Source organism: Syngnathus typhle, linkage group LG1 (genome assembly GCF_033458585.1).
Source record: "Syngnathus typhle isolate RoL2023-S1 ecotype Sweden linkage group LG1, RoL_Styp_1.0, whole genome shotgun sequence".
Classification (NCBI taxonomy): Eukaryota; Metazoa; Chordata; class Actinopteri; order Syngnathiformes; family Syngnathidae; genus Syngnathus; species Syngnathus typhle.
Genome location: NC_083738.1, coordinates 20179250 through 20205995, shown reverse-complemented (window position 1 = coordinate 20205995; position 26746 = coordinate 20179250). Strand labels below are relative to the sequence as shown.

Sequence of the window (26746 nt, the reverse complement as noted above, 5' to 3'; positions counted from 1 at the left end):
TCTGTATACAGCATTGCGGTTGGCAGCATCACTACAACGTGCTATGACGGCGTCAAGAATGGGAAGTGGTATCTCCCTGCTTCTTCCTGCCGCGCTCGAAAACGAACGGCATCTTGACGCCACGCGGCTGTGTGACAGCCAGTGGAAAAGAAAAAGTCATTAGTCATACGAGTTTCTGCAGTGTTCCAACTCTCGACGGGTGGTTTTCCTGCGTTCCCTAGGATGCATATAAAAACGGCCTGCGACATGACCATTGTCACTTCCAGAAAAAAGTACAAACATCTTGCCACCTGTTGCTTACTCGTGTATTAAAATGAAACTTGTACTTTTGTGCCTTCTCACCGTTTGCTGTGCGTCTCTGGCCAGTGCCGATAGCGTGACACTGGAGAGGAGAAAACTGCTTGAGGTCTTAAAGCAACTTGGTGACGTCAAAAACTCGCTAGAGGTAAGCGTGCCATTTTGGGGGACATTTTTTTTTTTTTTTTAATAAGTAATTTATGCACCGGTATTTAATTCATGAGCATTATGGGTGGTTGAATTTGTTTCTCTCGTGGACTTAAAAACAAAAAAAATGATGCCCACCCCCCCATCGTTTTAATCATCAGCTGGTTTAGCATTTTGGGGGACAAACATTTGACTAGCTAGCTTTGTTGGATTTTGCAAATTGATCTACCTTAAGTACAGAGTGCAAACACTTTTGCCAAGGGAGGAAATAACAAATTGTTTGTGTTTTACAGCGCAAAGATCTCCTTCTGAACACACCGCCGCAGAATATTGAGGTAAGTGTTAGTATCGTGTGTTATTACATTTGTGCTGTGGCCGCTTTTAATAGTTGCGGTCGGTTAGTCAGCTTTGCGTTCACAATTAACGCACTTGACTGAGCGTGTGGGAGAACCTTAATCGATGTGTCATGGAAATAGATATTGAAAAGTACAAAAAACATTAACGCATTAACACTTTTCAGTTCTTTTTTCTAAAAGTAGTTTATCACAAAAAAATGATTGGTGTCAATGCAGCAGAATGCAATTCTTTGCTGCAAGAGTATTATTGTATTATGATTATTATTACTATTGTGTTTTAATTTGTATACATTTTATTAAGAAACTATTGCAACTAAAAATTTTAAAGTATGACTCGTAATGCTTGTTTGTTCTCGTCAGACATTTGCAACTCAAGTCGCTTCCTGTTGCGTGGTTTCTTTTTTACACTTCCGCGATTGAACCTCACTCTCTCTTGGTATCAAAATGTGATGAGTAAGCAAATGTGCTCTTGTTGAGATTTACCAACAGAGTACCCAGATTACCTGTACCCTCTAATCTAATGGATGAGCATTGAAGTATTCTGTTAGTCACTATATGTCGCTGCCGTACATACATACAAGATGGGTAATAGAAAAGTTGTAGTAAAATAGAGTGCCGGAGCCTATCCCAGCAGTCATTGGGCCGTAGGCAGGGGATACCCTGAATCGAGTTTCAGGCCACAGATGAACAACCGCACTCACACCTATGGGCAATTTGGAGTCAGTCTACAGTGCATGTTTTTGGGAAGTGGGAGGAAACCGGAATCCTCGGAGAAAACCCATGCTTGCACGGGGAGAACATGCAAACTCCACATAGGGAGGGCCAGAGGTGGAATCAAACCCGCACACTCTGAACTGTGTGGCAGACGTGCTAACCTGTGCTCCTCCGTGCCGCCTGTAAATAAATAATTTATCATACACATTATCGATCATTTCTGATCAATTAATTGGCTTGCGGCACACTTGATCGCTCTGTGGTCAATTTGAATATAAGGACTACATTATTTCTGGCAGCCAGTTGTATTTTTGTCTGGTATACATTTCTTAAATTTGGAAGCAAAAACATAAAATCTCTAGAACAAGATTTATTTCAATTTATTATGAGTCAGTCACTTTTATTAGTAAGATTCTTGTGTGTTTTTTTTTTATAGGACTGTTGCTGTCTGTCAGCGTTGCGATGCTTCCGGGCCAGCTTGCATGTGCACTTCAACATGACGGAAAGAAACCAAAACAAACTTTACCGGAGCCTTAAGCATCCAATCACTGTGAGTAGTGGTCAAGGAAGAAGTTAGCGTTGCAGGGCAGTGCAATTTAACTACAAAAATCAATTGTCTTTCAGGAAAGAGGTCTGGACTTTTGTCAATCTGGAAATGGCGTGGTAAGGGAGTCACTTTCTCATTTACATTTATTGATTCCTAATAATCAAGTCTGTCCTATTTGCTGACGTTAAAGGAGTCTACCTAATTGTTTCTTTTAGTCCACCTGCGAAATGTGCGATTCGCATCCGAAGGCGACCACTCGCGAGTTTGTCGGCAGACTCGAGTCTCTCATTCAAAAGGTAAATGATCGACTTGAAAGAAAAGCAGCACCTTTTTCCCATGTTGCCGTTCAGCGTGAACAGGTGCTATCGTTTTACGTCAGTTTTGCAGGATACCTGTCGAAGAGTCTGAGGGTAGGGCTAAAATGATTTCTCAAATAATTCCATTTGGGAATTAAAAGATTGATACAAATTCTCTGCTTTGAAGCTTCACAGCTATCCGTTTTCCACACGTTATAATTATTGCAGACACACACATGGAAATTGGTGCGTTGGCGGTGAGCCAACAGAAAAATGTTCATGAAAGACCAAATGGCCAAAGTTTGTGATTATTTCACAACCCAAAACCAAATAAAGCACAATGTGTGTCTCCTTCAAAGCGGAATTGGCTTCCGTGAGTCATGTCAAAAGTCGCCAACAGAAGCTAATGGAAAATTAGTTAATGACGCTGATTTAATTATTGGAATGCTTGCTCATATTGTGAAAGATAGATACAGGCGTCGGTGCACTTTCAGTCGCTGTAATAAAAAAAAATACACAAACATTCACGGCTAACAACAACCAACCATCCTCTCATTTTCTGATGTACGTCACTCACAAGGTCAAGCTCCACCTTTTAAAGCCACACACACTTTTTCACAGGCAACCCTCAAGTGGACAAATATAATACCTACATTTCACATGCACGTTTGCAGTTTATTATCCCATGATGTCAAAATAACTGGCACTGTTTAAGTAGCATTTTTAATTTATATGAATCATTTGATTTTAATTGCAATTTTGACATGAAATTGATGAAAATGTTTCTATGTCTCCCTTTAGGCTATCAGCAGACTGAGTGCCAACTGAGCAGACAGGAAGTTCAAGTTCAGGAGAGAAGAAAGACACTATGCTGAGGAGATGCCCAAAACAAGATGTGGCCTATTTATTTAACGTATTTATTTCTTATTTTAAAAAGACATTTTTAAATAGCTGCTTTATGGTGAACTTTACATTTGGTTTTCTTCATGTCAAAAGTTACATTATTTAAATGTGAGATTTTACAATGGTGTCTGATGTAATTTATACTATGTATAAAGGCAGACGGTTGTTTTTTTTATTACTATTTAATTCATTATTTATATAAAATAAAAATTAAGATTTTTGACTATCAAGCTTACAAATGTGATTTTTCATTCATGATGTCTTGGTTTGGAAATACAATAGACAGAATTCCTTATTGCCTTTCAATTGAAATACCTGGCTGGTTATTTATTGTTGTTTATCATAAATAACTATGGCAGAACAGCAGAAACTAAGAGCCTGACTTTGTAGCACTATTGTCAACGGGTGGTCTGTGGCCATCTACTGGTCTGTGGTGGTATTGCAGGTGGTCCGCAAAATTGGAAATGGAAAATAATTGTAACATTTTTAAAAATAAAATTGAGTTATTATTTAGACATGATTGAATTTCCAGCAAGATTTGTGAATCATTTACCCATCCAATTCTTGGCAAATTTAGCTGAGATTCCTAAAATAGACATACATACAGATGCAAACACTGTAAATTTCGGACTATAAGACGCAACTTCTTTCGCAAATTTTTAACCCTGCGGCTTATAGTCGGGTGCGGCTTATATAGGATTTTTTCTGTGATTTTTGTGATTACTTGATCACTTTTATACACTCGTAAAAAGGCTGTGGACCGCTGTTCTGCGGCACCGCTTTGCTGGGCGGACGAATATGTGACACAGTCACTGGGGAGAAAAGTGGTGTGTTGATCGCATGTCCATCCGCCAGGCAAATCGTGCCTTATAATTCACACAAAGAAGAGACAGAACGAGATCAAGACGGACATTACTGAAAGGAAGCGTTTATACACAAACCGCCATTATGGGAGACAGTGCTGCTCATACAAGAAAAAAACTCAAATATACCCGAATATTAGCTGGCGCAGTTTATAGTCCGGTGCTGCTTATAGTCCGAAAATTACGGTAAATAGCCTGTCTAGGTCTATCCTCCTTTGGTGCAAAATAAAATATTCCGCTAAAGCAGTGGTCCTCAAGTTGCTTCTTGGTTATAATGGTGGTCCCTTGGATAAAATCAGTTGAAAACCCCTATTGTAGCAAATAGCAACATGACCAGGAAAGGCAACCATATAGTGTACGTAATAACAATATTGCTTTGGTGCCCTCTACTGGCATTTTGCTAACAATGAACAGTTGCAATGAGTTCTGGAGGTTCATTTACAGAATCCTTTCCTGCCATGGGTTAAGTACTTGTGGATTTTTGCTGGTCACAGCAGGCCTCACTGCATTATATGAAAAGAACATGTATTCTTAATGTGAATCTTTTAAAATGTCACTAAAACCCGTTACATGGGGATTGACCACTCGGAAGTGCGATTGTGAGCATGAATGGTTATTCGTCTGTATGTGCCCTGCGATTATCTGGCGAACACCTCAGGGTGTATTCCGTCTGCCGCGCAAAAAACTGCTGGGATTGGCTTGAGCGTGCCCGCTGCCCTCGAACATAGTAATAGATTAGAATCTGCAAAATGCTAATATAAGATTTATGAACCAAAGGTTGGGGTCAGTAAGTTTTCTTTTTCTAAAATTCCATCGCTTTAAATGAGTTTGCATTGTAAAATTGATGTTAGCAATCAACATGTTTTGAGTCCAGCGTAAGAATGGTTCCAAAATTGCTGCAACTAAAATTTGTGGGAAGAGCCAGGGGATTTTACCTTTACTGAGGTTTAACTTGACATCTGAGAAGGTAGATGTTTCCACACGCTTTGCAATGGTTTTACAAGCAGTTTTAGATGAGTTCTCTTATCATACTTGGAGAGTAGGTGGAGCACATTTTGGTTGAGTGGACATTTTGATGAAAATGTTTGAGGAAACCCAACGCTTTGTGACCTAACATGAAACTAGCGCTTAATTATTGGAAACATTTTGGTCCAATAAGTTCAGGTAGTCACTCTATGGTCATTACGAGATATCACCGCTGACGATTGTTCCAACTTACTTTCACTTACAAATGGGGAAATCCCTACGCTCTGCCATTGACGCAAAGCCACCACCACCGCCTTGAGAATGGCGTTCCAATAAATGGATGATGAAAGACAATGACGTGATTCCTAATTTGTTTTTTTAATCTGTTGCGTGACCACGTTTGTTGTGTTATGACTATTCTCAAAAGATTACAAATGTATTTCTTGCACTGACTTCATTTGTGTGTGATTTCAGCAAATATTTGACTATTGTATTATGGCAACCTTATTTTTTAAAAATTACAACTTTTGAAGTGTATTATCAATTTATTATTTTAATATGACTTCACTTGTAAAGTTACATCTTTATTCTCCTAATATTTCAACATCAGGGACTTATGACTCAATTCTTTTACAGCCTTGTATTATTATGACTTTAATCTCAAATTTAGTTGCGTTTTTATTGTTTAACTGCTTTATACTTAGATTACGGCTTTTCTTCCGTATTGTTTTATCTTCATTCTCATAAGATTACAATTTCTTTTCTTGTATTACATCAAATCTCATAAGGTGACAACTAGTTCTTTCTGTATTACCTTTTTGTTCTCAATACTTTTTCATTGTAATATGACCCCTTTTTGTATTACCACTTTAGATAATTTTTGACACCCCCCCCCCCCCCCCTCTGGATGATCACACTTTAACTCTGATCTTCCCTGTTCAGTAAGTGGTGTCAGTGATTGATAAGAGAAATGTTTGTTGACCACAAACTAAGGACAACCAACCTACTTTCACACAAAGTTTCAAGAGGCCATGGGGGTTTTTTTTCCCCTTGTTGGCGCATCAAGACAAAAAAATCCCAAGACTATCGGTAAAAAAACCAACATTGTATGCGGTGGGCTACCTATCAAGCCCACCCTTCCCAGCCTCACTGCTATATAAATTGAACTCAGCACAGGAGAGCCCATAACGCAACACCAAGAGCCTTTTCTCTTCAGCAATTTTCCAAGGCCACCATGGAGAACCTTCCGATGACTTTCTTCTGGATTTGCATAATCTCTGCCAACCTGCTAGCAAACTCTCTGCCTTTGCGGGACGCCAAGATTTCCTATATACGCAATGTCAAATGCGTGAGTCTTAATTCCTGGGTGCTCTTTAGACTAAGTATGACCTACAATAAATAATGACATTTCTTTCTGTCCACGCAGCCCTCAAACTCGACATTCTACGCGCCCACAAATGTGAAGGTAAGGTTGGACTCTTGGAAATGACGCCGTCGTCTGTAAAAAACTGTATGTGTGTGAAAATAAGGCTGGGAGGGATAACAAGGTCACCTGTATCAAAGTGGTTAGTTTATTGTAGACTTGTGTAAACCGCACTTGAGGTCGTCTCGCACAGGAAGTGAGCGCGACGAGTGCTGTCGCCTCGCACTAAAAGCAAATTTAAAATGATCATTTTCTCTCGCTCGTGCACACAGAGACTTTGCATGACAACTGCACTGAACTGCTGTTTGAAAGAACTCGACGGAAAAATCCGAAAGGAATGCGAGGGCCCTCATGATTACATTGACGATGCCGTGGAATTTCTGAACGTAACCATGGACGAGTGGAAGGAGAGTCGCGTGAGTATTGCGTCGCATAATCATCTTTGTGAAAAGGACGACAGTGCTCAAACGTGCTTGTTTTTCCTTTTCGATAGCCACTGACCAATTCTAGCCAGTGTGCCTGCGAGCGCTGGCCTAAAATGCCGTTGAGCAAATTTCTTGACAAAATGGAGTCGCTGCTTCAGCTTCTGAATAATGAGGCCTCCTTGTAAGTCAACTACGGCCACGTCTTTAGACGGGAACCACGGTGACACGGAAGATCGATTCCAGCGATCACAAAGCAGCTAATTTTCTTGAACGCAGTCCAAAATTTGGACCAACAGAACATAATGTAATGTATTCCATATCTATTTTTTGACACTGCTTTATTTATAGCCATATGACTACACTTTTGAGCTATGAATGTTTTGACCACTGATTTATTTCAATTTAATGGGTGTAACTAGGGTCATTTTGTCACTCCCGGGATTAAAACAGCAGCATTTTACCTAAGGGAGGGTTGAAGTACCGCATACTTGTCAATTTAACAACTTTGGCGGTAGTATCAGACTTGACTCTGTGTGAAAGAGATTGTGTCCACGCTTGATGTACACTTACGTAAAAGGTACCCTATTTATATATTTATTGTTATTTAAAACTCTGGTTGATTGTCTGTACATGAACCTGTAACTTAATAAATACAGTCTCAAAAAACTTGTGTTGAAATGATTGGAATGAGTTTTTTTAAAGAATTAGAAATCCAAAAAAACTAAAGATGATTGTGATCATTTTCCACACTCGTGAGCGGCTATGAAAGCAATGTGGGAGAAGGACTGACACGTCGCCCCTGTAGGAGGGTGATCGCTGTCAACATTTTGAGTAGATCGACTTGTCAGGCTGCTCATTAAAACAAAGATGGAAAATGCAGTCATATCAAAGTCATTGTGAAGTCATTGCGGGATTCGGTACATTCCCATGGTTGCGTAGGCAGATCTGCGAGTCTCTAGGACTTATGATCTCAAAAAAGACATAACATGGGATAATTTGCACAGTGATGGAAAAGTCAGTTTAGAACGTGAATATCACAAAAATACATCCCAGTGTAGGTGATGCTAGTAAAATTGTAAAACAGCGGCTTGAAGCAGATCAAAGAGTACAGAGTAAAAAGCAGGTTTATGTTAAACCTCACATTGGTAGAGGGCATTGGAAAATGGGGGGGGCATGTTAGGGCAAAATGACTTTAAAGGCTTGTTTAGTTTTTTAAATCAAGTACCAAGTACCGTATTTTTCGGACTATAAGTCGCACCGGCGTATAAATCGCACCAGCCATAAAATGCACAATAAAGGGGATAAAAAATATATATATATAAGTCGCACCGGAGTATAAGTCGCACTTTTGGGGGAAATTGAATTGACAAAATCCAACACCAAGGACAGACATGAACCAGCAACAACAGGCTAAACGATACGGTATGCTAACATGACAAACACAAACGATGAGCTGAGAACGGGCCTGACATAACATTAACAGTGATTCAAATAACTATAACATAAAGAACACGTTTCTCAAACCATCTCTGTTACTCCAAATCATTACATCCATCGAATTCTTCGTCCTTTGTGTAAACAACGCCCCGTGTGCGGCACGCCGCTGATGTCGGACTCGTCGTCAGTTGCAGTTCAAATGATTCCACAGGCTCATATAACTAGATGTAAACTATATATCAAATAACAATAATATAAACAACAATTTATCGAACCATCCACGTAACTCCAAATCATTAAATCTATTGGAATCTTCGACTTTTGTGTAAACACTGGCGCTTCTAACCCCGGAAGTGTGTGCGGTGCGCCGCTGACGTCAGTTGCAGTTCAATTATTCCACGGGCCCATATAACTATATATAAACTATATATCAAACTATAATATAAACAACAATTTGAACAAACCATCCGTGTCACTCCAAATCATTAAATCTGTTTACAAATTTAGAACAAAAATCATCTTAACAGGCCCCTAAGGAGTAAACAATATACTATAATTAAATAAAAGTAGTCCACATAATACAATAATATTCTTGTATGACTTTTAACCAACTAACCAAATGAACATTACTTTTGATGATTTCAGGAGCACAACTTAATAGAAGACATCAATCAATCTATATTATATACATGTTTTTATTGAGATAGCAGCTGTGGGAAATTGGTTTCAATTAAAATATTCAAAAATTAGAGCTGTACAATAAAAAAATCTTAATCCTATCACACACTTTCATATGTCCATGATGTGAGAAAAGTCAAGTCAATGTCTCATACTAACAAACAAACAGGAAACCAAAGTATGTTTCCTGCATGCTTCCTCAACACAAAACTAAACAAATCAAAGACCTAAGTGGTCGTCAGATGGGGGTTTGTGTGTGTGTGTGTGTGTGTGCGCGTGCGTGTTTGCTGCTGAAGGAAGCCAAATGCAAGACAACTTTTTCAGGCCTCTTTCTTGAACTCACGGGACCATGACAAATGGGTCATATGGGATAAAAATCCAATATTTTGAAGTGTGAAACGTATGCAGGTGGTGGAAATTATTGACATAAAGAACAAAAATAAGGAGGGAAAAAAAGTTTTATACATTTTTTTTCAAGACATACTGAAAAAAGGCCTGGTGTTAAGTTCCATTTGCTGTATTCACGCATGAAACGGCAGTTTTTTTTCCCCAACTACAAAACTACATGTAGTAAACATTTTAACTGACATTTATGTTTTTCAAATTGTCTAACATTTTGGAATTGAATGAAACATAATACTGCAATTCCAACAGTTCAGCTTGCATGGTGTTTTACAGGGGTTGAAACATTTCTATAGCTTAAATCTTGAGATACCACCCTTGCTCATATGGCAATACAAAACTTAAATAATAAAAACTTAAATAGTACAGGCCATTATTATTACACAACTTGGAAAGAATAACTTATTTTCCCCCAGCAACAAAAATATTTAACAAGTGCATGTGCTGATTACACAACCTAAAGAAGCCTTGCACGCAATTTGACAAACTGTAAACAACTGCTACCAATTTTGTTTGGGGTTCTTACCTTAAGGTATTTGAGCATAAAGACCTATGCAAATCAAAGTGCTCAACAAGAAACGAACATTTCTTCATTCTGACTCTAGTCCTTTATGTATAGAGAGCTACATATTGAAGTCATCACTGACCATGTTCTTGTCGGGCCAGGAACCGAAGCCTTGCTGCTTCAGGTAGGTCCTCAGAATCGTCTTGGCCTCCTGATAAGCTTTTGCCGCCCTCTGTATGGACAAAAACATATACCGTATTTTCCGCATTATTAGGCGCACTTAAAAACGTACATTTTACTCAAAAAAACACAGTGCACCTTATAATGCAGAGCGACTTATATATGGATCAAATGATGAATTTGTTGATCCATACTGGTGGTACACAGTGCTCTGCCAAAATGTTTCAGTACGTTTTAGTACGACTAGTAAATTACAAGGTCGCATCGCTTCCCAACATTACGGCAACTGTGGTCAGGGGGCGTCACCGAATAGCCGTTGTACCCGCGAGGCTATTTCATTTCAAAATAGGCTGCTCTGTTAATGTTTCGAGTAAATTTACGGATTGATATGGAAGGGAAACATAGGTAAGCAGTACCAATGTGTTAGATCAAACTTTAGTCAGTTCCGATCATTTTATAGGAGATCGTTTGAGAAACACGATTGTTTACACTTTGCTGAGGCTCATGGGGGTCTGCGAGCTGAGGCTCATGGGAGTTTGCGGGTGGCTAATGCTATAATAATAGCTGCTACACACACAAGGCTATTTCATGTCAAAATAGGCTGCTTTGTTAATGTTTTGAGTAAATTTACGGATCGATATGGAAGGGAAACATAGGTAAGCAGTACCAGTGTTAGATCGAACTTTAGTCAGTTCTGATCATTTTATAGGAGATTGTTTGAGAAACGCGATTGTTCACAGAGGGCTCGTTGGTTATTGGCTAGTGGATGCATACCGCAACCCTAGTCAACCTCAGTTTGTTGCAGTATAGCTTCTATTTTATGCGCCTTTTAATCCGGTGCGCCCTATATATGAAATAATTTCTAAAATAAAAAATTCAATGAGGGTGCGCCTTATAATCCAGTGCGCCTTTTGGTGCGAAAAATACGGTAATTACTTCAATGGAAATTGAAAGCAGTGGAAAATGAAAGCTGAATATCCAAGCAGGGAAGAACACAGCTGTTCTACTTTTAAAGCCATCTCGTATTTAAGGTTTCTGCTCACAGGATAGAATATGAATGGATTACTTTGTACTGTGCAAAAAAGACAAAGGGCTGTTCAGGCGTACCTTGGCTTCTCTGTATGAACTTGTGGCAAGCAAGTCCTGCCGGTTGGCCTCTTTGGCAACCAACTTGAAACGGTGCAGCATCGCTGCTTTGCACAGACGGCTCGCCAGAGCAGGTCCACTCTTGAAAGGAGACCTATTCAAATTTTTTAGACATTGCATCACTGTTCAAACTATTTATAGACATCACAGGAACAAAGGAGCACACAAGTGCCGCACAGGCAAATCTTTACAGAGCACAAGCTGCGCTGTAATATCCGTCACCTTCTGATTTGGAAATTATCTGTTCCCACGAATCAAATCTATTGCATGATGACATGCTCGAAGCAGCGTGTGGCAAAGCGTGAGGAAAAAATAAATAATGCTTAATATGATATTGCGCTTACTCGACCGTGGTCTTGCCAGTCAGACCGTCCACCACCTCGATTGAGGGATCATTGTTGCTCCAGTTGAAACTATAGGTCACCAGGCCGTTGTCAGGGCTGCCGCTGGCCATGGAGGGCACAGTGCAGATGAGAGGCCTCATCATGCAGTAGAACATGGGCAGCCGCGCGGTGATGCCCTCCGTGCGGCGGTTCACTGTCATCTCCATGCCGCGGATGTCCCCGCCACCCAAGTCCCCTGGAGAGATTTGTGAGATGTGGTGATGACGGATGATGATGATGAGAACCTTCAATAGAGCATCCACTTGCCTATGAGGATACTCCTGACATAGACTGGCTCGATGAAGTGGCTCAGCAAGGCTCCCTGGTAGCCCAATACTTGCCACTGAGTAATCTTGTCCATGGGAGACACAGTAACCATTTTGGTGCTGGTGGGCTCGAGGGCGGTGGAGAAAATCGAAAACACCTGAAAAAGGAAGGGTGTCAGCAGCCGTTTGGGAAAGGCTCATGTTAGTTTGAGTACAGCTGAATCTCTTAAACCAAACACTTGCGGAGTGCATTGTTAACTGATCGAATGTACACGATTATTTTCAGAGAGTGACAGTACTCACCTTGCCCTCAACCGAAACATGCAGGCCCATCTCATTACTCATCTGCAATGTGGATATGCAACGAGGGTTCAGGGACCTGCAAATACATCAAAGTACAACGCGCGCATTAAATCCCATTTACAAGCAGCGGTTATTCAGTGACTACTTACAATTTGGAGGGTATTTGAGCGGCCCCCGTGGGAACCTGGTTGATGTAGAGGTGGAGCGTGATTCCGCTCTTCAGGCTGAGGAGGTGGTTGTTGTTATTGTTGTGCTGGAAGATGGAGTTCTCTACCAGTTGCGTGGTTTTGCTGAAGAACATCAGCAGGTGCTGGTAGAGGAATCTCATGAGGGACCTCCTGGCAGTAACAACCGCGTGCGAGTCGTGCACAACGCGTCCATCTACGGACGTGCTGCACCCAGCGCTCCAGTTGCCAGTGCCGATGGCTACCACCTCATATCCGTCGGCTACAGAGAGAAAATGAAGAAAGGCAGTAAAGAAAGTGCAGCATTACATCCTTACTTTATTTCCAAACAAGTGTATTTACTCAAATAGTGACCTCCACTTTACTAAAATACTACCAAGTCGTTTTTCTCTCTCCTTTTTACTAATATAGTTTGCCCTCTCCTTCTTTAATTAGGCTCAAATAGGAAAGTAGAAATAAAATTTGGCTGGCAATCTTGAACTCAAACCCTATCTGCATAATAGCTTAGTACGTAAACGCCCACGGCACTCACAAGTCTGAATGACGAATGCCGCGACGGTGGCGGCGCAGGCGAACAACTGCGGTTGGTTGTTTATCAACTTGCTTAGTTGATTCTTGACGGCATTTGGTATCTGGAGGTTGGTGGAAGTCGTCCTCTCTGTTGAGTGATATAAATAAAAGTATGAGAAATGCCTGAGAAAATGTAATTACCTCAATGTCAAAAGCATCCCATCATAAATTTGTGAAAAGAGAAGTGGCACATAAAAAAAATGCTGGACTACCACGACTAAATGTGTAGGCTTGGATCTCTGACCGCGAAGACTCTATAACTGGTAGAGATGGTGTGAAGGCTGAAAGGGGGGCAGGGGGAGAAATACTCAAAACAGGGCAGCTTCTTTTACAGATTTGACTATTATCACTTATTCAATGAGGCGGAAATTAAAAAGAAAAAAATGGCCTGACTTGATATTTTGGGTAGGTCAGCCTTCTCTTCCAATGTTGGCAGCAGGTCAGCCTTCTCTTCCAATGTTGGCAGCAGGTCCTCAAGAGCCAGCTCCGCCGCTTTATGCCGAGCCAACTTTATGTTCGTCCCCATGCCTGTCTTGTACTGGACACCGTCAACCAGCACGCAAAAGGCAAAGAGAAATCTCCTTACGTTGCCTAAAAAGTCAGAAAGGTCAAGAAAGCTTGAGTTTATCGTATATTATTATTATTTCAAGTGACACATTTCCATTTTCATGATTTAGAGAGGCACAGTTGGGATTTACAGATACACACAAAAAAATCAGCTATTCATAATAGAAAAAAAAATAATTGTTTGCACCGGTGGTCACAGTCTCTTTGAATTCCAAGTGGAACGGAACTGTGTGGGCCAGCTGATGCAGCAAAGACACCGGGTGGGTATGACCACTTCGGTACCTGTTGATCATCTCCTTTGGTCCAATAGCATCTTTGGGTGTTAGGGGAAAAAAGAAGGCAGATTACACTATTTATTTTAGATTACAAATTTGAGGATACTTCGAGTAACTTTGTAGAAGGATGTGACTTACTGTTTTTATAGAAATTGGCTTTTGGGTTTCTTGCAAAGAGGGCCATTTGAGACCAGCTTGTGGACCGTCAAAAAAGGGATTCCAGCAGCAAAATTCTGAAAGTCGAGTTAACAAAATATATATATATTTTAAACGTCCACAATAATAGGCACAAAAACCACAATAACGATACATTTAGCCAAACAGGTTTAAGTGTTTAAACGTTTAACCACACATTCACAGGTCAGTTAGCCAACTAAATATGATGTTAAGAAATTACAAAGGTTTTAAACTACTAAGTGACTTGACTTTAGTTCTAAATTACCAAGTGACTTTACTATAGTACTTTACATCTCTTCAGAATTCTTGTAGTAGTTAACGCGCATATTATATTCACAATAATGCTGATGCTTACTGGGCGAACCTGCTGATGCTAATTGATTAGCTAGCATCGTAAACGTCGACATTGCGCTAACGATAAAAAACATTTCAGGACATCCGTTGAGGCCTTTAATTCTTGTAGTTTACAGTCATACATTCATTGCGTTGAGTCAAAAACGCCACATGGCCTAATTTATTGGCAAACGCTTCATTCTCGGTCTCGATTAAGTAAACTACCGAAGGTTCAATTACGAAACCTTGTCGAACTGTACACGTTTTATTTGTGTCTTAAAGTCTTTATATATGTATATGTTACAGATGAGTTCTTGCTTACCCGTCCAGCGGTCAAGGTTGGCACGCCACAATCCAACTCAATTGCTTGGCTCCACAGGGATGGGCTACCGAAGTGATGGAGGGAGGGTTCAAAGTCTCCCGACCAGGAAGCCGTGCACGCCCTAACCAGAACGTGGCAAGCAAATATTTTGAATTATAGACAAAATAACACACATCTGTTATTTAGTACAATGCAGTACCGTCATACTCAAATGTACAAAAACTTCAACAACAAAAGAACAAAGTATTGAAGAGAGAGCAACAGCAATGTGTACATATAGTACAACAGTATACAGTGTTCCCTCGCTACTTCGCGTTTCGTTTATCGCGGCTTCACTACAATCGCGGATTATTTTTTTCCAAATTAAAAAAACATTTAAAAGTCAAAATAAAACTTCTAAATTAAGGAAACGTGTCTAACCTTTAGGACAATGTTCGTTTACATTCCTTTAGAAGTCCGTTTTTGAGTGTTAGCACGATCGCAAATTAAAATCTTTCCGCTAACCCGTTAGCCTGCCCAGTACTTCTCGTTGGTGACCGTACTTCGCGGATTTCACTTATCGCGGGTGGTTTTTGGAACTAATTATCCGCGATAAACGATTGATTACTAGACATTTTTTTCTCACGTGGTAGACAAAGGAGGGTCTGAAAAACAGAATTAACAATAAAGATCAATTCAAAAACGTGCAGAAATGAAAGCGCTATGTTTTCCATGACTGCCAATTTTGAGGAATGTCTGTAATGATGTAAACGTGAGAGTTTTGCCAATGAAATAGTGGATTTAGCACAGACCCTTGTGGTACTTCTTGTATAGGTTCTATTTAACCTAGTGGAATGAAGTAGTAAGCCATAGTACCCAAAGGGAACCCACACAAGCACCAGAAAACCTGCAAATGCCACAGCAGGCCCAAGCACAGATTAAAACCTCCACTAGTGCGCCTGTTCACCAGGTGTGACCATCGCAATTCCATTTTTTTAATCTTAATTGTTGGCCTCTCATGAGTGTTAAGTGTACAAGTTAATTGTGGTTTTGGGTGACATTGCCTGAATAGTTGTTTCAATATTACTTTAACGTGATGTGACTGTCTGTAGGGGAACTGGCATGCATTTACACGATATGAACAGTAAATCTAGGCACAGTACCCACAGTGAGTAATGAAGATCGGGGCCGCTTTGTTTTTGAGCAACCATCTTGAAAAGGGAACGTGAAAAGGGGATTTTTTTTCATTAACCACATCGGCTCAAGCACAATGATGTTAGGGGTGTTAACCACAAACCATTTTCAATTTATAAAACGGGATGTCAGATTACTCTCAGTTTCAGTTTTATTATTTTTTGTTTTTGTACATTCAGAAATGAAACCTAACCCAACCTAAGAAAAACAACATGAGTGTATCTTACCTTACCTGGAAGAAACTTAAACCTTCAAAGCATCATTCAAGATAATGGAATTCCCCACGTAATATTCCATTTTCGCAAAAGATGCCATCTTTTCATCAAATTTATACAATAGACAAATACAATGGATATAAACTTATCATATCTAAACATATCATCTAAGGTAACTTATTGTTTAAATATACCGTATTTTCCGGACTATAAGGCGCACCTAAAAACCGAAAATTTTCTCGAAAGCCGACAGTGCGCCTTATAGTCCAGTGCGCCTTATATATGGACTAAATTCCTAAATTCAAACTGGCCCAAAGCATTGTGTCATGAAATCAAGCATAAGTGGCCTGCTGAAGACTATGAATCATGAATCAAAAAGACTATGGATCATTATTCTGTGATTATAAAGTCATTTGTTGCATCTGAAGTTGAAATAAAAAAGATAAAATGGAGAATAATTTGATTTGGATTAAACATCTGACATGATGCATTAATGGTGCGCCTTATAGTCCGGTGCGCCTTATATAAGGATTAAGTTTTAAAATGGGCCATTCATTGAAGGTGCGCCTTATAGTCCGGTGCGCCTTATAGTCCGGAAAATACGGCGTGTGTACTGACAAGTCACCGTATGATCTGATATGATCTGGTATGGCGCCGTGAGTGGCTGCCTCCCAGCAGTGTCCTGTCTTTTCCTCTTTATTTCCTTCTTTTCTCCTTTTTCTTTTTGTCTTTTTGCCCGTTCGGCGATGCTGGTGCCTTCTACCGCACCTCGGTATCTCTTCGGATCGGATATTTTATTTGATTTTCGATGGACCCCGTGGAGGCTATTTTGTGTGTTTTGGGGTGTTACTTTTTTTCCTTTGTCTTTTTAGCTTTGATTTGCTTTGATGCCTTTTATCTTGAGCACTTTCTGACTTTCTTTGTGGTGCCGTTATGTGGCAGCCTTATGAGAGTTATTGAGTTGCGCTCATGCCATCCGTCTGTCTTTTGTATTATTAGGATTAAGATGGCGGCGCCCCAGTCGGCTGCGGCTGCTGCGGCTCTCGACGTTCCTTTCCTTTGTTGAGAGCCGTATGCGACGAAAATTTCGTTTAGTGTGCACCAAGTGCTTACAAAATGACAATAAAGTCTGTCTAAGTCTTAGTCTAATATGACAAAGGTACTTGGGTTTTTACATATGTTTATGTATGGTTAATCAAAAAGCTTCAGTATTATACTGGAGGAAACGATATGATCATCCACTCATAACATCATGATATGGCAATTATTCAATTATTGATAAAGTGGAAGAAAACCATCAACATCACAACAAATTACATTCTGAAAAATCTTTTTTTGAATTTTGAAGATAATTTAACCGCTATAAAATAGTAGTCTGATGAAAAGATGTCCTATTGGCATATTGCAAATCGTCCATGGAAAGAAAGAAAATAAAACTGTATGTACTTGGTTTGTATCAGAAAGTGACAATACTGTTACTTGAAGAAACATGATGAATCACAATATTTTTTTTATTGAACTAGATTACGGCGATAGTGTGACAATCAATACACTCGAAGAAAATCATTATGGTTACATAGCAAGAACTAATTGAAACTTATTTGTGCACATTCATGTTTTTTTCCACTAAAATCAGCTTTATTTGGATTTATGTTTTAAAAAAAACATCTAAAATTGAAACTTGCATTCCATATCTGACCTTGAGAGATACCCAAAAGACTTCCGGACCTAAATTGCTACTTAACAGTAGAGGGCAGTGTAGGAGTAGAGATCAACATCAATCTGCTGGATGGCCATTGCACATTTTTGATGTGAAAAATTAATTTATTTCAAACATTCTGCACATGAAGCCAATTTAAAATAAACAATGTGAATATGCTGTGTACAGTGCTCAAGCTAGCACACTTATTTTTATCAAGTACGAAATATTGCAACAATGTGCTACAGTACTTTGACATCGCCCCTAAACCAGAGTTCCCCTAACTTAAGATGGATGTGGTGGGTTGACTGTCAGACTTAAATGATATAATATTGGTATTATTTCATTCTGTGTCATGACTTTGAGCCTCATTGATAAATAACAGCAGCTCAACTGCAGGCTGCTGCAAGTTGCGTTCAGCCGCAGTTCTCCGCTGCGTCTCCACAGCCCGAGATTGAATCTTCCCCATTCATTAGACTAAGTGGATGAGGCTCTCTAATAGGGGCTCCCTTCCCCTCAATAATTGCCATTGATTGGCGTAAATTAGACCCTAGTTGCCAGACGAGTGATTCTCGACGACGATAATCCGATTCCCAACTCAAACTAATAGGATTTTAACTCTGGCTTTGGCCTTAATGTCCGTCTGCGAAACCTGTCCATGGCCCTTGGCCCCATCTACACCGGGTTCTCTGGATCATATCTGGTCCAGGACTGGGTGTGTGGATTCACTGGGAACAGTCAATGACCGGTTGCCCTTCGCAAGTCTTAACTGGTGGCCATTCATGTGCGCCACTACAACAATGTGGTGAAAGCCTCACAGATGGTCTATAAATACTCTCTTTCAAAAGAAATACATCGTATTACATTGCACCGTGCATGTGATGAAGCTTAACTGGCTAATATTCATGTCACTTTCATAATCAAACTATAGCGTTATAAATGGAAGTTCTAATATGATTTGGAGTGAGTTTCCAGAGTATTTATTTTGGCGTTCATTTTGTCCAATGATACATTAACAGTGAGCGACGAGCCAACAGTGGCTTTAGGTACGGTCAAACCGTGTGAGAGTGTCAGAGAGATAACTAACGCATGCTGACTTTGTGTGATGAGTTTAAAAAAGCATTTTCTAAGTTGCAAAACAGATTAATAAATGACTGATTGCAATGCATCACTCAATTTGTCACTTTCATCCAAAACAAAGATCACCAAAGAAAATAATATAAACATTCACGTTCAGCCTTTCTAATATTGCACAAAAATCAAATATTAGAACTAGATGTCCATTTAAATAGGCTAAATTGCATTTTGGCCGAATAATCTTAACTCTGACCTTGCAGAAAATAAACTCAATACAACCGAAATTAATGTTTATCTGACAACACGAACATAGTGAGTGACATCCCAACCAACCAGTGGTACAGCTATGATGACCATTTCATCCAATACTTCATCCAAAAAGCCAACGATGCTGTAAAAAGGTGGAACGTAGTTAGAAACCCAAGTCACAGAACGAGGAAACATGAATGTCGGGTGACTGAACAGAATTGTGACTGATTTGGAAAAATAAGCAGTTCATAGGTCACATCAAGTAAACCGCATGTACTCCCGCCACTAGTTTGGTGGTTAAAATCACATTTAGAGGCGCAGTGGTCCGTTTCAACAAATGGACTCTTTTAGCACTAAAATGGTCGTCGTTGACTGATCACTACTTCCCGACTTCATTAATGAAGAGCTGCTAGCAAGTGGGAGTAAATGCTGTCATTTCAATGATGAGCTAGCGCCATTGTTTCGCCGTGGCAAATCCATCGATATCCATCAATACGGCGTCCAAACAAGTCCATAACAAGAGTACAAGTGATGTTCTTCTGTTATTCTCTTGATAAGGGGGACGCCGGTGCGACGACTCAGGCCCGAGGACTAATGAATCTCCACTCCATTACTCCTGAATCGGACAGATTGCTCTCCCGGAGAAATGAATTGAGTTTTTTGTATTTGTGAGATCATTCTTCCTCCATTAACTGCTCTTTATCCCGTCTCTTCATCACAGGGAAATCAGGTTAGGTAGCCATGATTAGCCGGGGTGGCCTCCCTTTTTAAAAGGTAATTGGGTTTGGCGGCTCAGCTGATAGTGCCATTAGGACCAATAAAGGCTGGGCTCGGCTCATCGAGTGAAACAGATTCTTCGGCGGCAGATGGCAGGCGGAGGGATGATGCGTTTGCGGCGAAAACAAAGTTTGTGTAACCAAAGTAGTTCAGGGGCATTCTAGCGGTGCGGCGCGCCGCCCCTCCCCACCCCGCCGGCCTGGCCTAATCGCTTTAACATTTTCATCTTTCCTCTGCTGTGACATTTTCAAAAGGCAGAAGATGGACTTCAGTGGAATGAATTATACTTTTGTGGAAAAAAATCTGATCTGCCATCAAGAGTCTTAAGCTACTTACATTGATTTGTTTTAGTTGAGTTCTTATCTATTTGAGTTTTGGTTGTATTTTTATTTTTTTTTTAACATAAGGAGTATTTGTCAAGTGAAAGTTAAAAAGTGAAACACAATTGCCAAAGGACTGTTTGACCTTTCTTTGTAAAATCTGTAAAGTAAAATCAAAGTAATTACATTTAAAATTGATCCAGAAAGCTAATTGAGAAAAATGAAAATGAAGGACATTTTTTGTTATAATTACAGTTTGATACAGTAGATTTAGTCACTTATCTTAAAAAAAAATGTCATTTTTATTTTATTCATTGACAAAAAGATTTTTTTATTCAAATCCAGTTGGCTCCGTTATTTATTGTGTTATCTGTTTATTTATTATTTATTCATCACTCTTACTATTGATTGTTAGAATTTTTGCCTTCTTGTTTTTATATTGTGTCGCGTACATGTATGTCTATCGTGTTATGTGTCTCGTCACCGTGGGATAGAGAAAAACGTAATTTCGGTCTCTTTGTGTGTTGTGACATGTGGAGAGATTGACAATAAAGCTGACTTTGACTTTGACTTTGACTTTGAAATTATTTTCTTAGTTTTTATTAACTATGATAACCTTGGTGTGGAGGGGTTGATCAATTTTGCCCGGACGCCAACAGGCGTGTTGCCAAACGCTGGTCTACGAAAAACATTAGCCGTAAAATCCTGCCAAGTTGCGCTGGTGGATTTCGGAAGGTGAGTGACGGAGAGAAGGGGGTGGGCCAACTCTTAAAATGTCGACTGGTTGTGTGGGCTAAACGAAAATGTTGTGCATATATTATCGCCTCATGGCGGTAAATTGTATTAGAAGAAGACGGGGTGCATCACCTTTGCAGTATCAAAATTTAGTAAACCGCCTAGGACGTTCATCGGGCTGCGTGGTGTCAAACTGTTTGCAAAGAGCCAGTCTAGAAGATGGAACATTTCGCATAAAATCCTGCCTCTGCGTTTTTTTACACCGCTACAAGGCCATTAAGGATCTTATTTTTCTGCTAAATCACACTCTGTATATCACATCCTGCAGAGATAGCGATGAAACGATCTAAAAATATGCGCGTTTGTTCACTCCTAAACGAGCAATTAAGAAGATCATTACTTTGACGACGGGTCATTTAGGAAGACTCGGGCGTAACTTTATACGGATTTTATCGCGACGGCCGCGTAGACTGCACTCTACCTGTTTTTTCGACAGCTGAGGCCCGGCGGGGCGCTGAAAGCGAATACCTGATTGTGTTAGTGTCTCCCCTTTAAGCTGTTGTCACCTTGCTGACCGATTATGGGCAATTACCCGCTCTGTCGGAATCCTAGCCGAAGAGATTGAATTCGGATTGATTTTGGCCCGCGAAAGAGGAGGGAATTTAAAGCCTTTTTTAATTGGGTATTTGGTGTGTGCCGATCTGAACAGCGGGGCCTTCCCCAGGGATCCGTTATGGGCCAATAATGGCATCGGAGTGCGGTGGTGGTGCGGAGGGCGGGGCGGCCGCTCCGGTCTCGTCTGCCGACTCCCTCCCAAGGCCATAACCCTGCATTTGCTCTGAGTGCTTTTCTATTATGCATTGATAGTTGAGCATCAATCAATAAGTAGGGAAACAGAAAACCCAGCGAAACCAACTTCTTAAGTGTAAAATGCCTCTTAATACCCGAGGCCTCTCAAACAACTTAACCTGGACGCTTTTTAGTCTCGCCCTTTCCTCCCGGTCGCTCTTTGAGGGACACATCCCGGCGCCGGGCGACGCCATCTTTTATTTACAATGTGGCTGAAAATGTGCGGCTCTCGGGTGAAGAAACGCCAAATTGCTGATAAACTGCCGTCTTTGCAAAAGCCAGAGTGGTCGTCGAGCCACAGCCTATATTTTTCCTTTCAGTTTTGCGGGAAAGTCAAGATGGATAAGGTCACCAGAACACCTGCGTGATCGTATTATGGATGTAGTGAAATCAAATCCAGCAAATGGTTTTAAAATGACCCAAGAAAGATGGCCTCCTTTTAACGCTTAAGCGCAGAACACAGAGAGTCGCCTTTCACATTAATAATGCCGCACCGGGGCTGGATTGGGACGATTCCGGGAAAAACGTGCGCGGGACCTGAAGATAAGCGCACAGCGGTAGGAAGAGATAAGCGGAGCAGTCACAGCAACGCTCAGCCACAGAATACACAAAGTCCACCTCAGGCCTCACGAATGCGACCCCACCGGGCTCGCCTGTCACCACTAATGCACCTTTTTTCCCCACAGTAAGGCTATCTCGCGGCTTTGCGGGATTTCTCGGAATGGCCGAGTTCACCTTTCCTCGGATCCAGATGACAGGACGTGATAGAACGCGGAAACATCGATCGCTGGCACACATCTTAAATGTCCATCGGCTGACGATTGCGTTTGCAAATCAACAGGTTAGCGGCTCAAGGCGCACCCCCTTTTCGACAATTTTTACCAATCGCTACGTGTCACTGCTCATTTTCTCGTTTGGGTTTATCACAGTGGCCGACAAAGGACTTTTGGCTCAGTGAACGGCAACCATTTAAAGTCACGCCGCTGTTTCGACATTCTGACAAATTTGGTGCACCCCCTCTCACTCACTCATGTGCTCCAATTAATTTACATATGCGCACCCCCAGGAGGGCACACAGTTCTGGAATGCCTATTTCAGGACCCAGTTTTTCAATCAAGTAACCTTGACAAATGAGTCAACATTTAAACCTTTTTGAGTTTATGGTTTGAACCCTGAATTGCATATCAAAGTCAACAATAGTTTTTTTATTCTCTTTAAAATAAAGCAAATAAAAACTTTGAAAGTTCTGATCGCCTTGGCGGGTGGTAACATGATGTCCAGAGGTCAGTGGCAGTCAAAGGGTCAACAGCAGAAGGTCATGATTAATGGATCTTTGGATGAAACTAGCGAGCTAATATTACCAATCGTCCCTCACAGAAAGCGGAGAGGGAATTCCTTTCCTTGTGAAGTTGTCACATACAAAAAGCCGTGAGGGGCAAACAGCTTGGTTAATGAGTTCAAGTGGTCACAAGCTTTAAATTAACCAATCGGGAGGAGAAACAGGCAGCTAAACTACATGGAAAGGCAATGAGGTATTAGCAAATCGGTGCAGGTTGTACAGAATGAATGATCGCCATAAATACAATGTCTTCCCTTGTCTATGCATCAACATGTCTAAGAATTAATAACACTATAAGAACAAATGAAACACTTTTTCTTCTTAACCTGTCTCTGGAAAAATTCAATTGTCCTCATGAGGCTAAAGTACTGTAAAGCAGCTACTGTCCTTTAGGGGGCGCATCCCACCTCAACACGCTGATGTCCTCTGGGTTAAAATACAGAAAAACATTGCAATGAGCCAAAATATTGACATACATGTGTGTTCATCTGAAGCAGGTGGCAGTTTCTAAAGCTCATGGGCTACATTTGATTGTTTAAAAACAGATAATAAGATCAATTTAAAGAGATATATAAACACAAAACAAGTAAATGAATGCAGTAAATATTACTATTCTATACTAAAACATTTTTTTTTAAATAATGCAAAAAATATCGTTTGTTCTTGTATTACAATCCTATACTAATATATTATATTCTTTAACGTGGTTGACTTGTGATGTATTTTAATTTTATACCCAGAAGTAATTGATACAAGTATTACAGGATTTGATATATATATACATATACACATACACATACACATACACATACACATACACATACACACACACACACACACACACACACACACACACACACACACACACACACACACACACTTGTAGAACACGTTAAAAAGTTCGAGCCTCACTGTACAAGGTGCCACTGTCAATGTGATGCCTTTGTTATCGTCCTAACAGGATGAACCCCTATGGCTATGTTTTACCCTGTAGTATGCGAAAGCCAAAGCATATGCAGTATTGTGCGAGAGCTCATTTGAAGCCCGGCAGGTTTGCTTCAAGGCCTGCGAGCCGCCGCTTGTATTGGATTTCACAGAGAGGCGCTAAACACGCCGCTCTCCTCTGCGTCGCTGTTGTTCGGACACGCTCGGCTGAGACGAAGAGAAGCTCTCTAAAGTGTCAGCTCAAGGATGTGGGAACTACAGGTCGCCTTTCGCGCCCACAAACTTATGCCTCTCACGTTTCAGCCTACAATATGGGTGGATATTACACCAGCCCCCCCCTTCTGATAGAAAATCAAAACAAAGTCAAACGCAATGCCTTCAGTTCTTTCAAAATGACATCTTTTTGTCAGACAGTGGCTGGCGTAGGAAGCTAATATAGCAAACATCCAAACGGAAGGTGTACACAGAAGGTTCATCAACACCGACTCTCGCTGAGAAGCCAATCAAGCCAATCCAAATGGGGCCTATTTCAAAGCTAACCAAGCAATCTCCATATTTCCTTATTGATCCTTGATGTCAAACAACATGGACTTAAATGCATGGCAACAAAATAAATCCACTCTGTATTGGCCAAAAGTACTAGAACGCTACGAGCCTTTACTGGCTTCATTTGTTCTCACCGTCAATCCGTCGGCGTATTGTTATTTTAATCCTCTCCTGAGCCCACTCCACTTTCTACAACGTGATGCGATATCAATATGAGAGAGGACAATAAGACTCTCTTTGGGCAAATCATTCAAAAAGATGCTGGCTTTTGTCATATAGGAAACAAACGCTTGATGAATCCCCTGAGGTTGCGTTTATTAACTCCATCACGTGTCCATAGGTGCGTAGCAGCTGCCGAGACCCCGAGGACGGGAAGCCCCCAACCCACCAACCGCACCCCCCACCCTTTTCCCTTTCTCCCACACAGGCCCGAAGGCCAGCCTGTTGTCATGGACTAAATCAATGCTTGCCCATCAAGACGACGTGTCCACGCATTGATATTCCCCCTCCTCGCTCACTCTTTATTATTTTAATTAATCAGGATGGCTGCACCTGTCTGTCAGTTTATGCCGCTCGCCATTCCTCGTGCATGGAAAAAAAAGTAATTAAAGTGGCTGGCAAAGCATTCTGGGTGGTTTTTTTTTTTTTTAGTTTGGGGCAGAGAGAAGATCAATTGGATACAGATGCCAGAGCTTTCATTAAAAATCCTCTCGCAAGCACCCCGAGCCGTCTTCTGCGCTCGGCCAGGTGAAGCCAGGGTTAATGAAGCAGCGGGCTGTGTTATGTGTAATTGTAAGCGGGAATAAAGCATGGCTCCAGGACCAAGTCCAAAATATCAGCTGTCTAACTGATAAATGATCAAGGCTTATTATGGCTTGTTGGAAATGTCATGACTGGTGTCGTTATATCATTGTGTCATGTTTACTTTTCAATTAAATCTGGTGATGAGAAAATTCCTGGGCTCATACTTGGGAATGGGCTCAAATGAGCTTCAATTGAAAGTAGATATGCTCGACAGATTGCTGATAGTAAATGTTTTTTTTGAGTGTGTGTGTGTGTGGGGGGGTGTTAAGCCATCTAATGTGGGCGGAGCATAGCATTAGCACAATTTGATGATCATTTTGAGAATTCTCTGGAAATTAGCTTCAGACAGCAGTTTGTTTGATCAACACTTGGCTATTATTTCAGGAAGCATGAAAATTCCTTGAGGACCCACCCCTAAAATTGAACAGGAAGTGGGACATTTTGATTCGAAGCAGAAATTTGGGACAAAATCCAGTGCTCATACACAAGAATTTAGTCAAATTTGCCCCTATCAGAAGCAGGTATTCTAGACAGGAAGGGTAAAACAAATACAAGTACTACCTCAGTCAAAAAAAATACAACCCCTGTACGTATATGTCTACATGTAAATCTCCAGCTCCCTTAAGTGGCCTTGGGGAGGGGCCTTTGCTCCCTCCCACCTGCGATGGTTCTTGTTCCAGGGTTGATATCATTGCCTGTGACTTGATTGCACTCATACATCGGTCACCCGGCGCAATCACATCCAAAGTCATATCTGGTCTCGGCTTTATGGCTCTGCCTTTCAATAAAGCTTCAAGTGGTAAGCACCGCAGAGGCGGAGAAAGGGCCGTTGTCGTACGCATGAGCAGCGCCTTGTGGGGCCGACTTAGTGTCGATAAGCGCCGGAGTGGCGACGGCAAGCGGGAAAGGACAATCAGGGAGTCTACGGGGATGCATAACGCAGCGTCGGTGGCTAAGGGAGTCTCCGCACCATAAGTGGGGACGAGGGTCTCCCACAGCAGTGTGGATAATGACCTGCATTATGAAGCATCAGACCACTTTATGAGGATCCCTGAGAGGGCGGCGGCAAGTCAAAAAACGAGACGTGACGCCATGTAACCTACTAAAGCTTTCCATTTGGATCCTTCCCTCATTCCTCCCTCTTCACTTGTCATTTCTATGAAACTGGAGCAAAGTGCTTTAAAAGGGTGAGACGGGAATATTCGGCGGTGGCGGAGCTAAATGCGATTATTGTCGGAAAAACGCACAAAAAGTGATATTTTATTACAGCTGCAAGGCTTTCAAAAATGACCGGAAAAGGCAGGAAAATGGAGGCCGGGCGTGTTTTAACAGCGTGTAATCGCTTTAACCCT

The 26746-nt window shown here is 41.0% G+C and overlaps 2 protein-coding genes across 3 annotated transcripts in view; one reads left to right on the top strand and one right to left on the bottom strand.

Annotated features, from left to right (window-relative positions):
• The first annotated feature begins 56 nt into the window (after positions 1-56).
• On the top strand, positions 57-3625 carry il21 (interleukin 21). The gene is made up of 6 exons (XM_061286225.1): positions 57-445; positions 738-779; positions 1951-2064; positions 2139-2177; positions 2277-2357; positions 3159-3625. Exons 1-6 carry the CDS (start codon positions 314-316, stop codon positions 3183-3185), a joined length of 435 nt encoding a protein of 144 aa, XP_061142209.1. The 5' UTR covers positions 57-313; the 3' UTR covers positions 3186-3625.
• A 5867-nt stretch (positions 3626-9492) lies between these two features.
• adad1 (adenosine deaminase domain containing 1 (testis-specific)) overlaps positions 9493-26746 on the bottom strand; it is a 46370-nt gene continuing 29116 nt past the window's right edge. For both annotated transcript variants that reach the window (XM_061275021.1, XM_061275027.1), the window contains 12 exons: positions 14667-14787; positions 13973-14067; positions 13747-13872; positions 13386-13583; positions 13205-13273; positions 12955-13080; positions 12387-12684; positions 12238-12313; positions 11936-12092; positions 11630-11864; positions 11247-11379; positions 9493-10191 (listed from right to left, as the gene is read on the bottom strand). In XM_061275021.1, coding sequence (XP_061131005.1) covers positions 10078-10191; positions 11247-11379; positions 11630-11864; positions 11936-12092; positions 12238-12313; positions 12387-12684; positions 12955-13080; positions 13205-13273; positions 13386-13583; positions 13747-13872; positions 13973-14018 — 1578 coding nt within the window. In that variant the 5' untranslated portion in view covers positions 14019-14067; positions 14667-14787 and the 3' untranslated portion in view covers positions 9493-10077. The remainder of the gene's footprint in view (positions 10192-11246; positions 11380-11629; positions 11865-11935; positions 12093-12237; positions 12314-12386; positions 12685-12954; positions 13081-13204; positions 13274-13385; positions 13584-13746; positions 13873-13972; positions 14068-14666; positions 14788-26746) is intronic.

Coding starts and splice junctions, on each gene's coding strand:
- il21 (XM_061286225.1), top strand. CDS start 314: ATGAAACTTGTACTTTTGTGCCTTCTCACCGTTTGCTGTGCGTCTCTG. Junction 446..737: donor ACGTCAAAAACTCGCTAGAG/GTAAGCGTGCCA, acceptor TGTGTTTTACAG/CGCAAAGATCTCCTTCTGAA. Junction 2,178..2,276: donor GTCAATCTGGAAATGGCGTG/GTAAGGGAGTCA, acceptor TGTTTCTTTTAG/TCCACCTGCGAAATGTGCGA.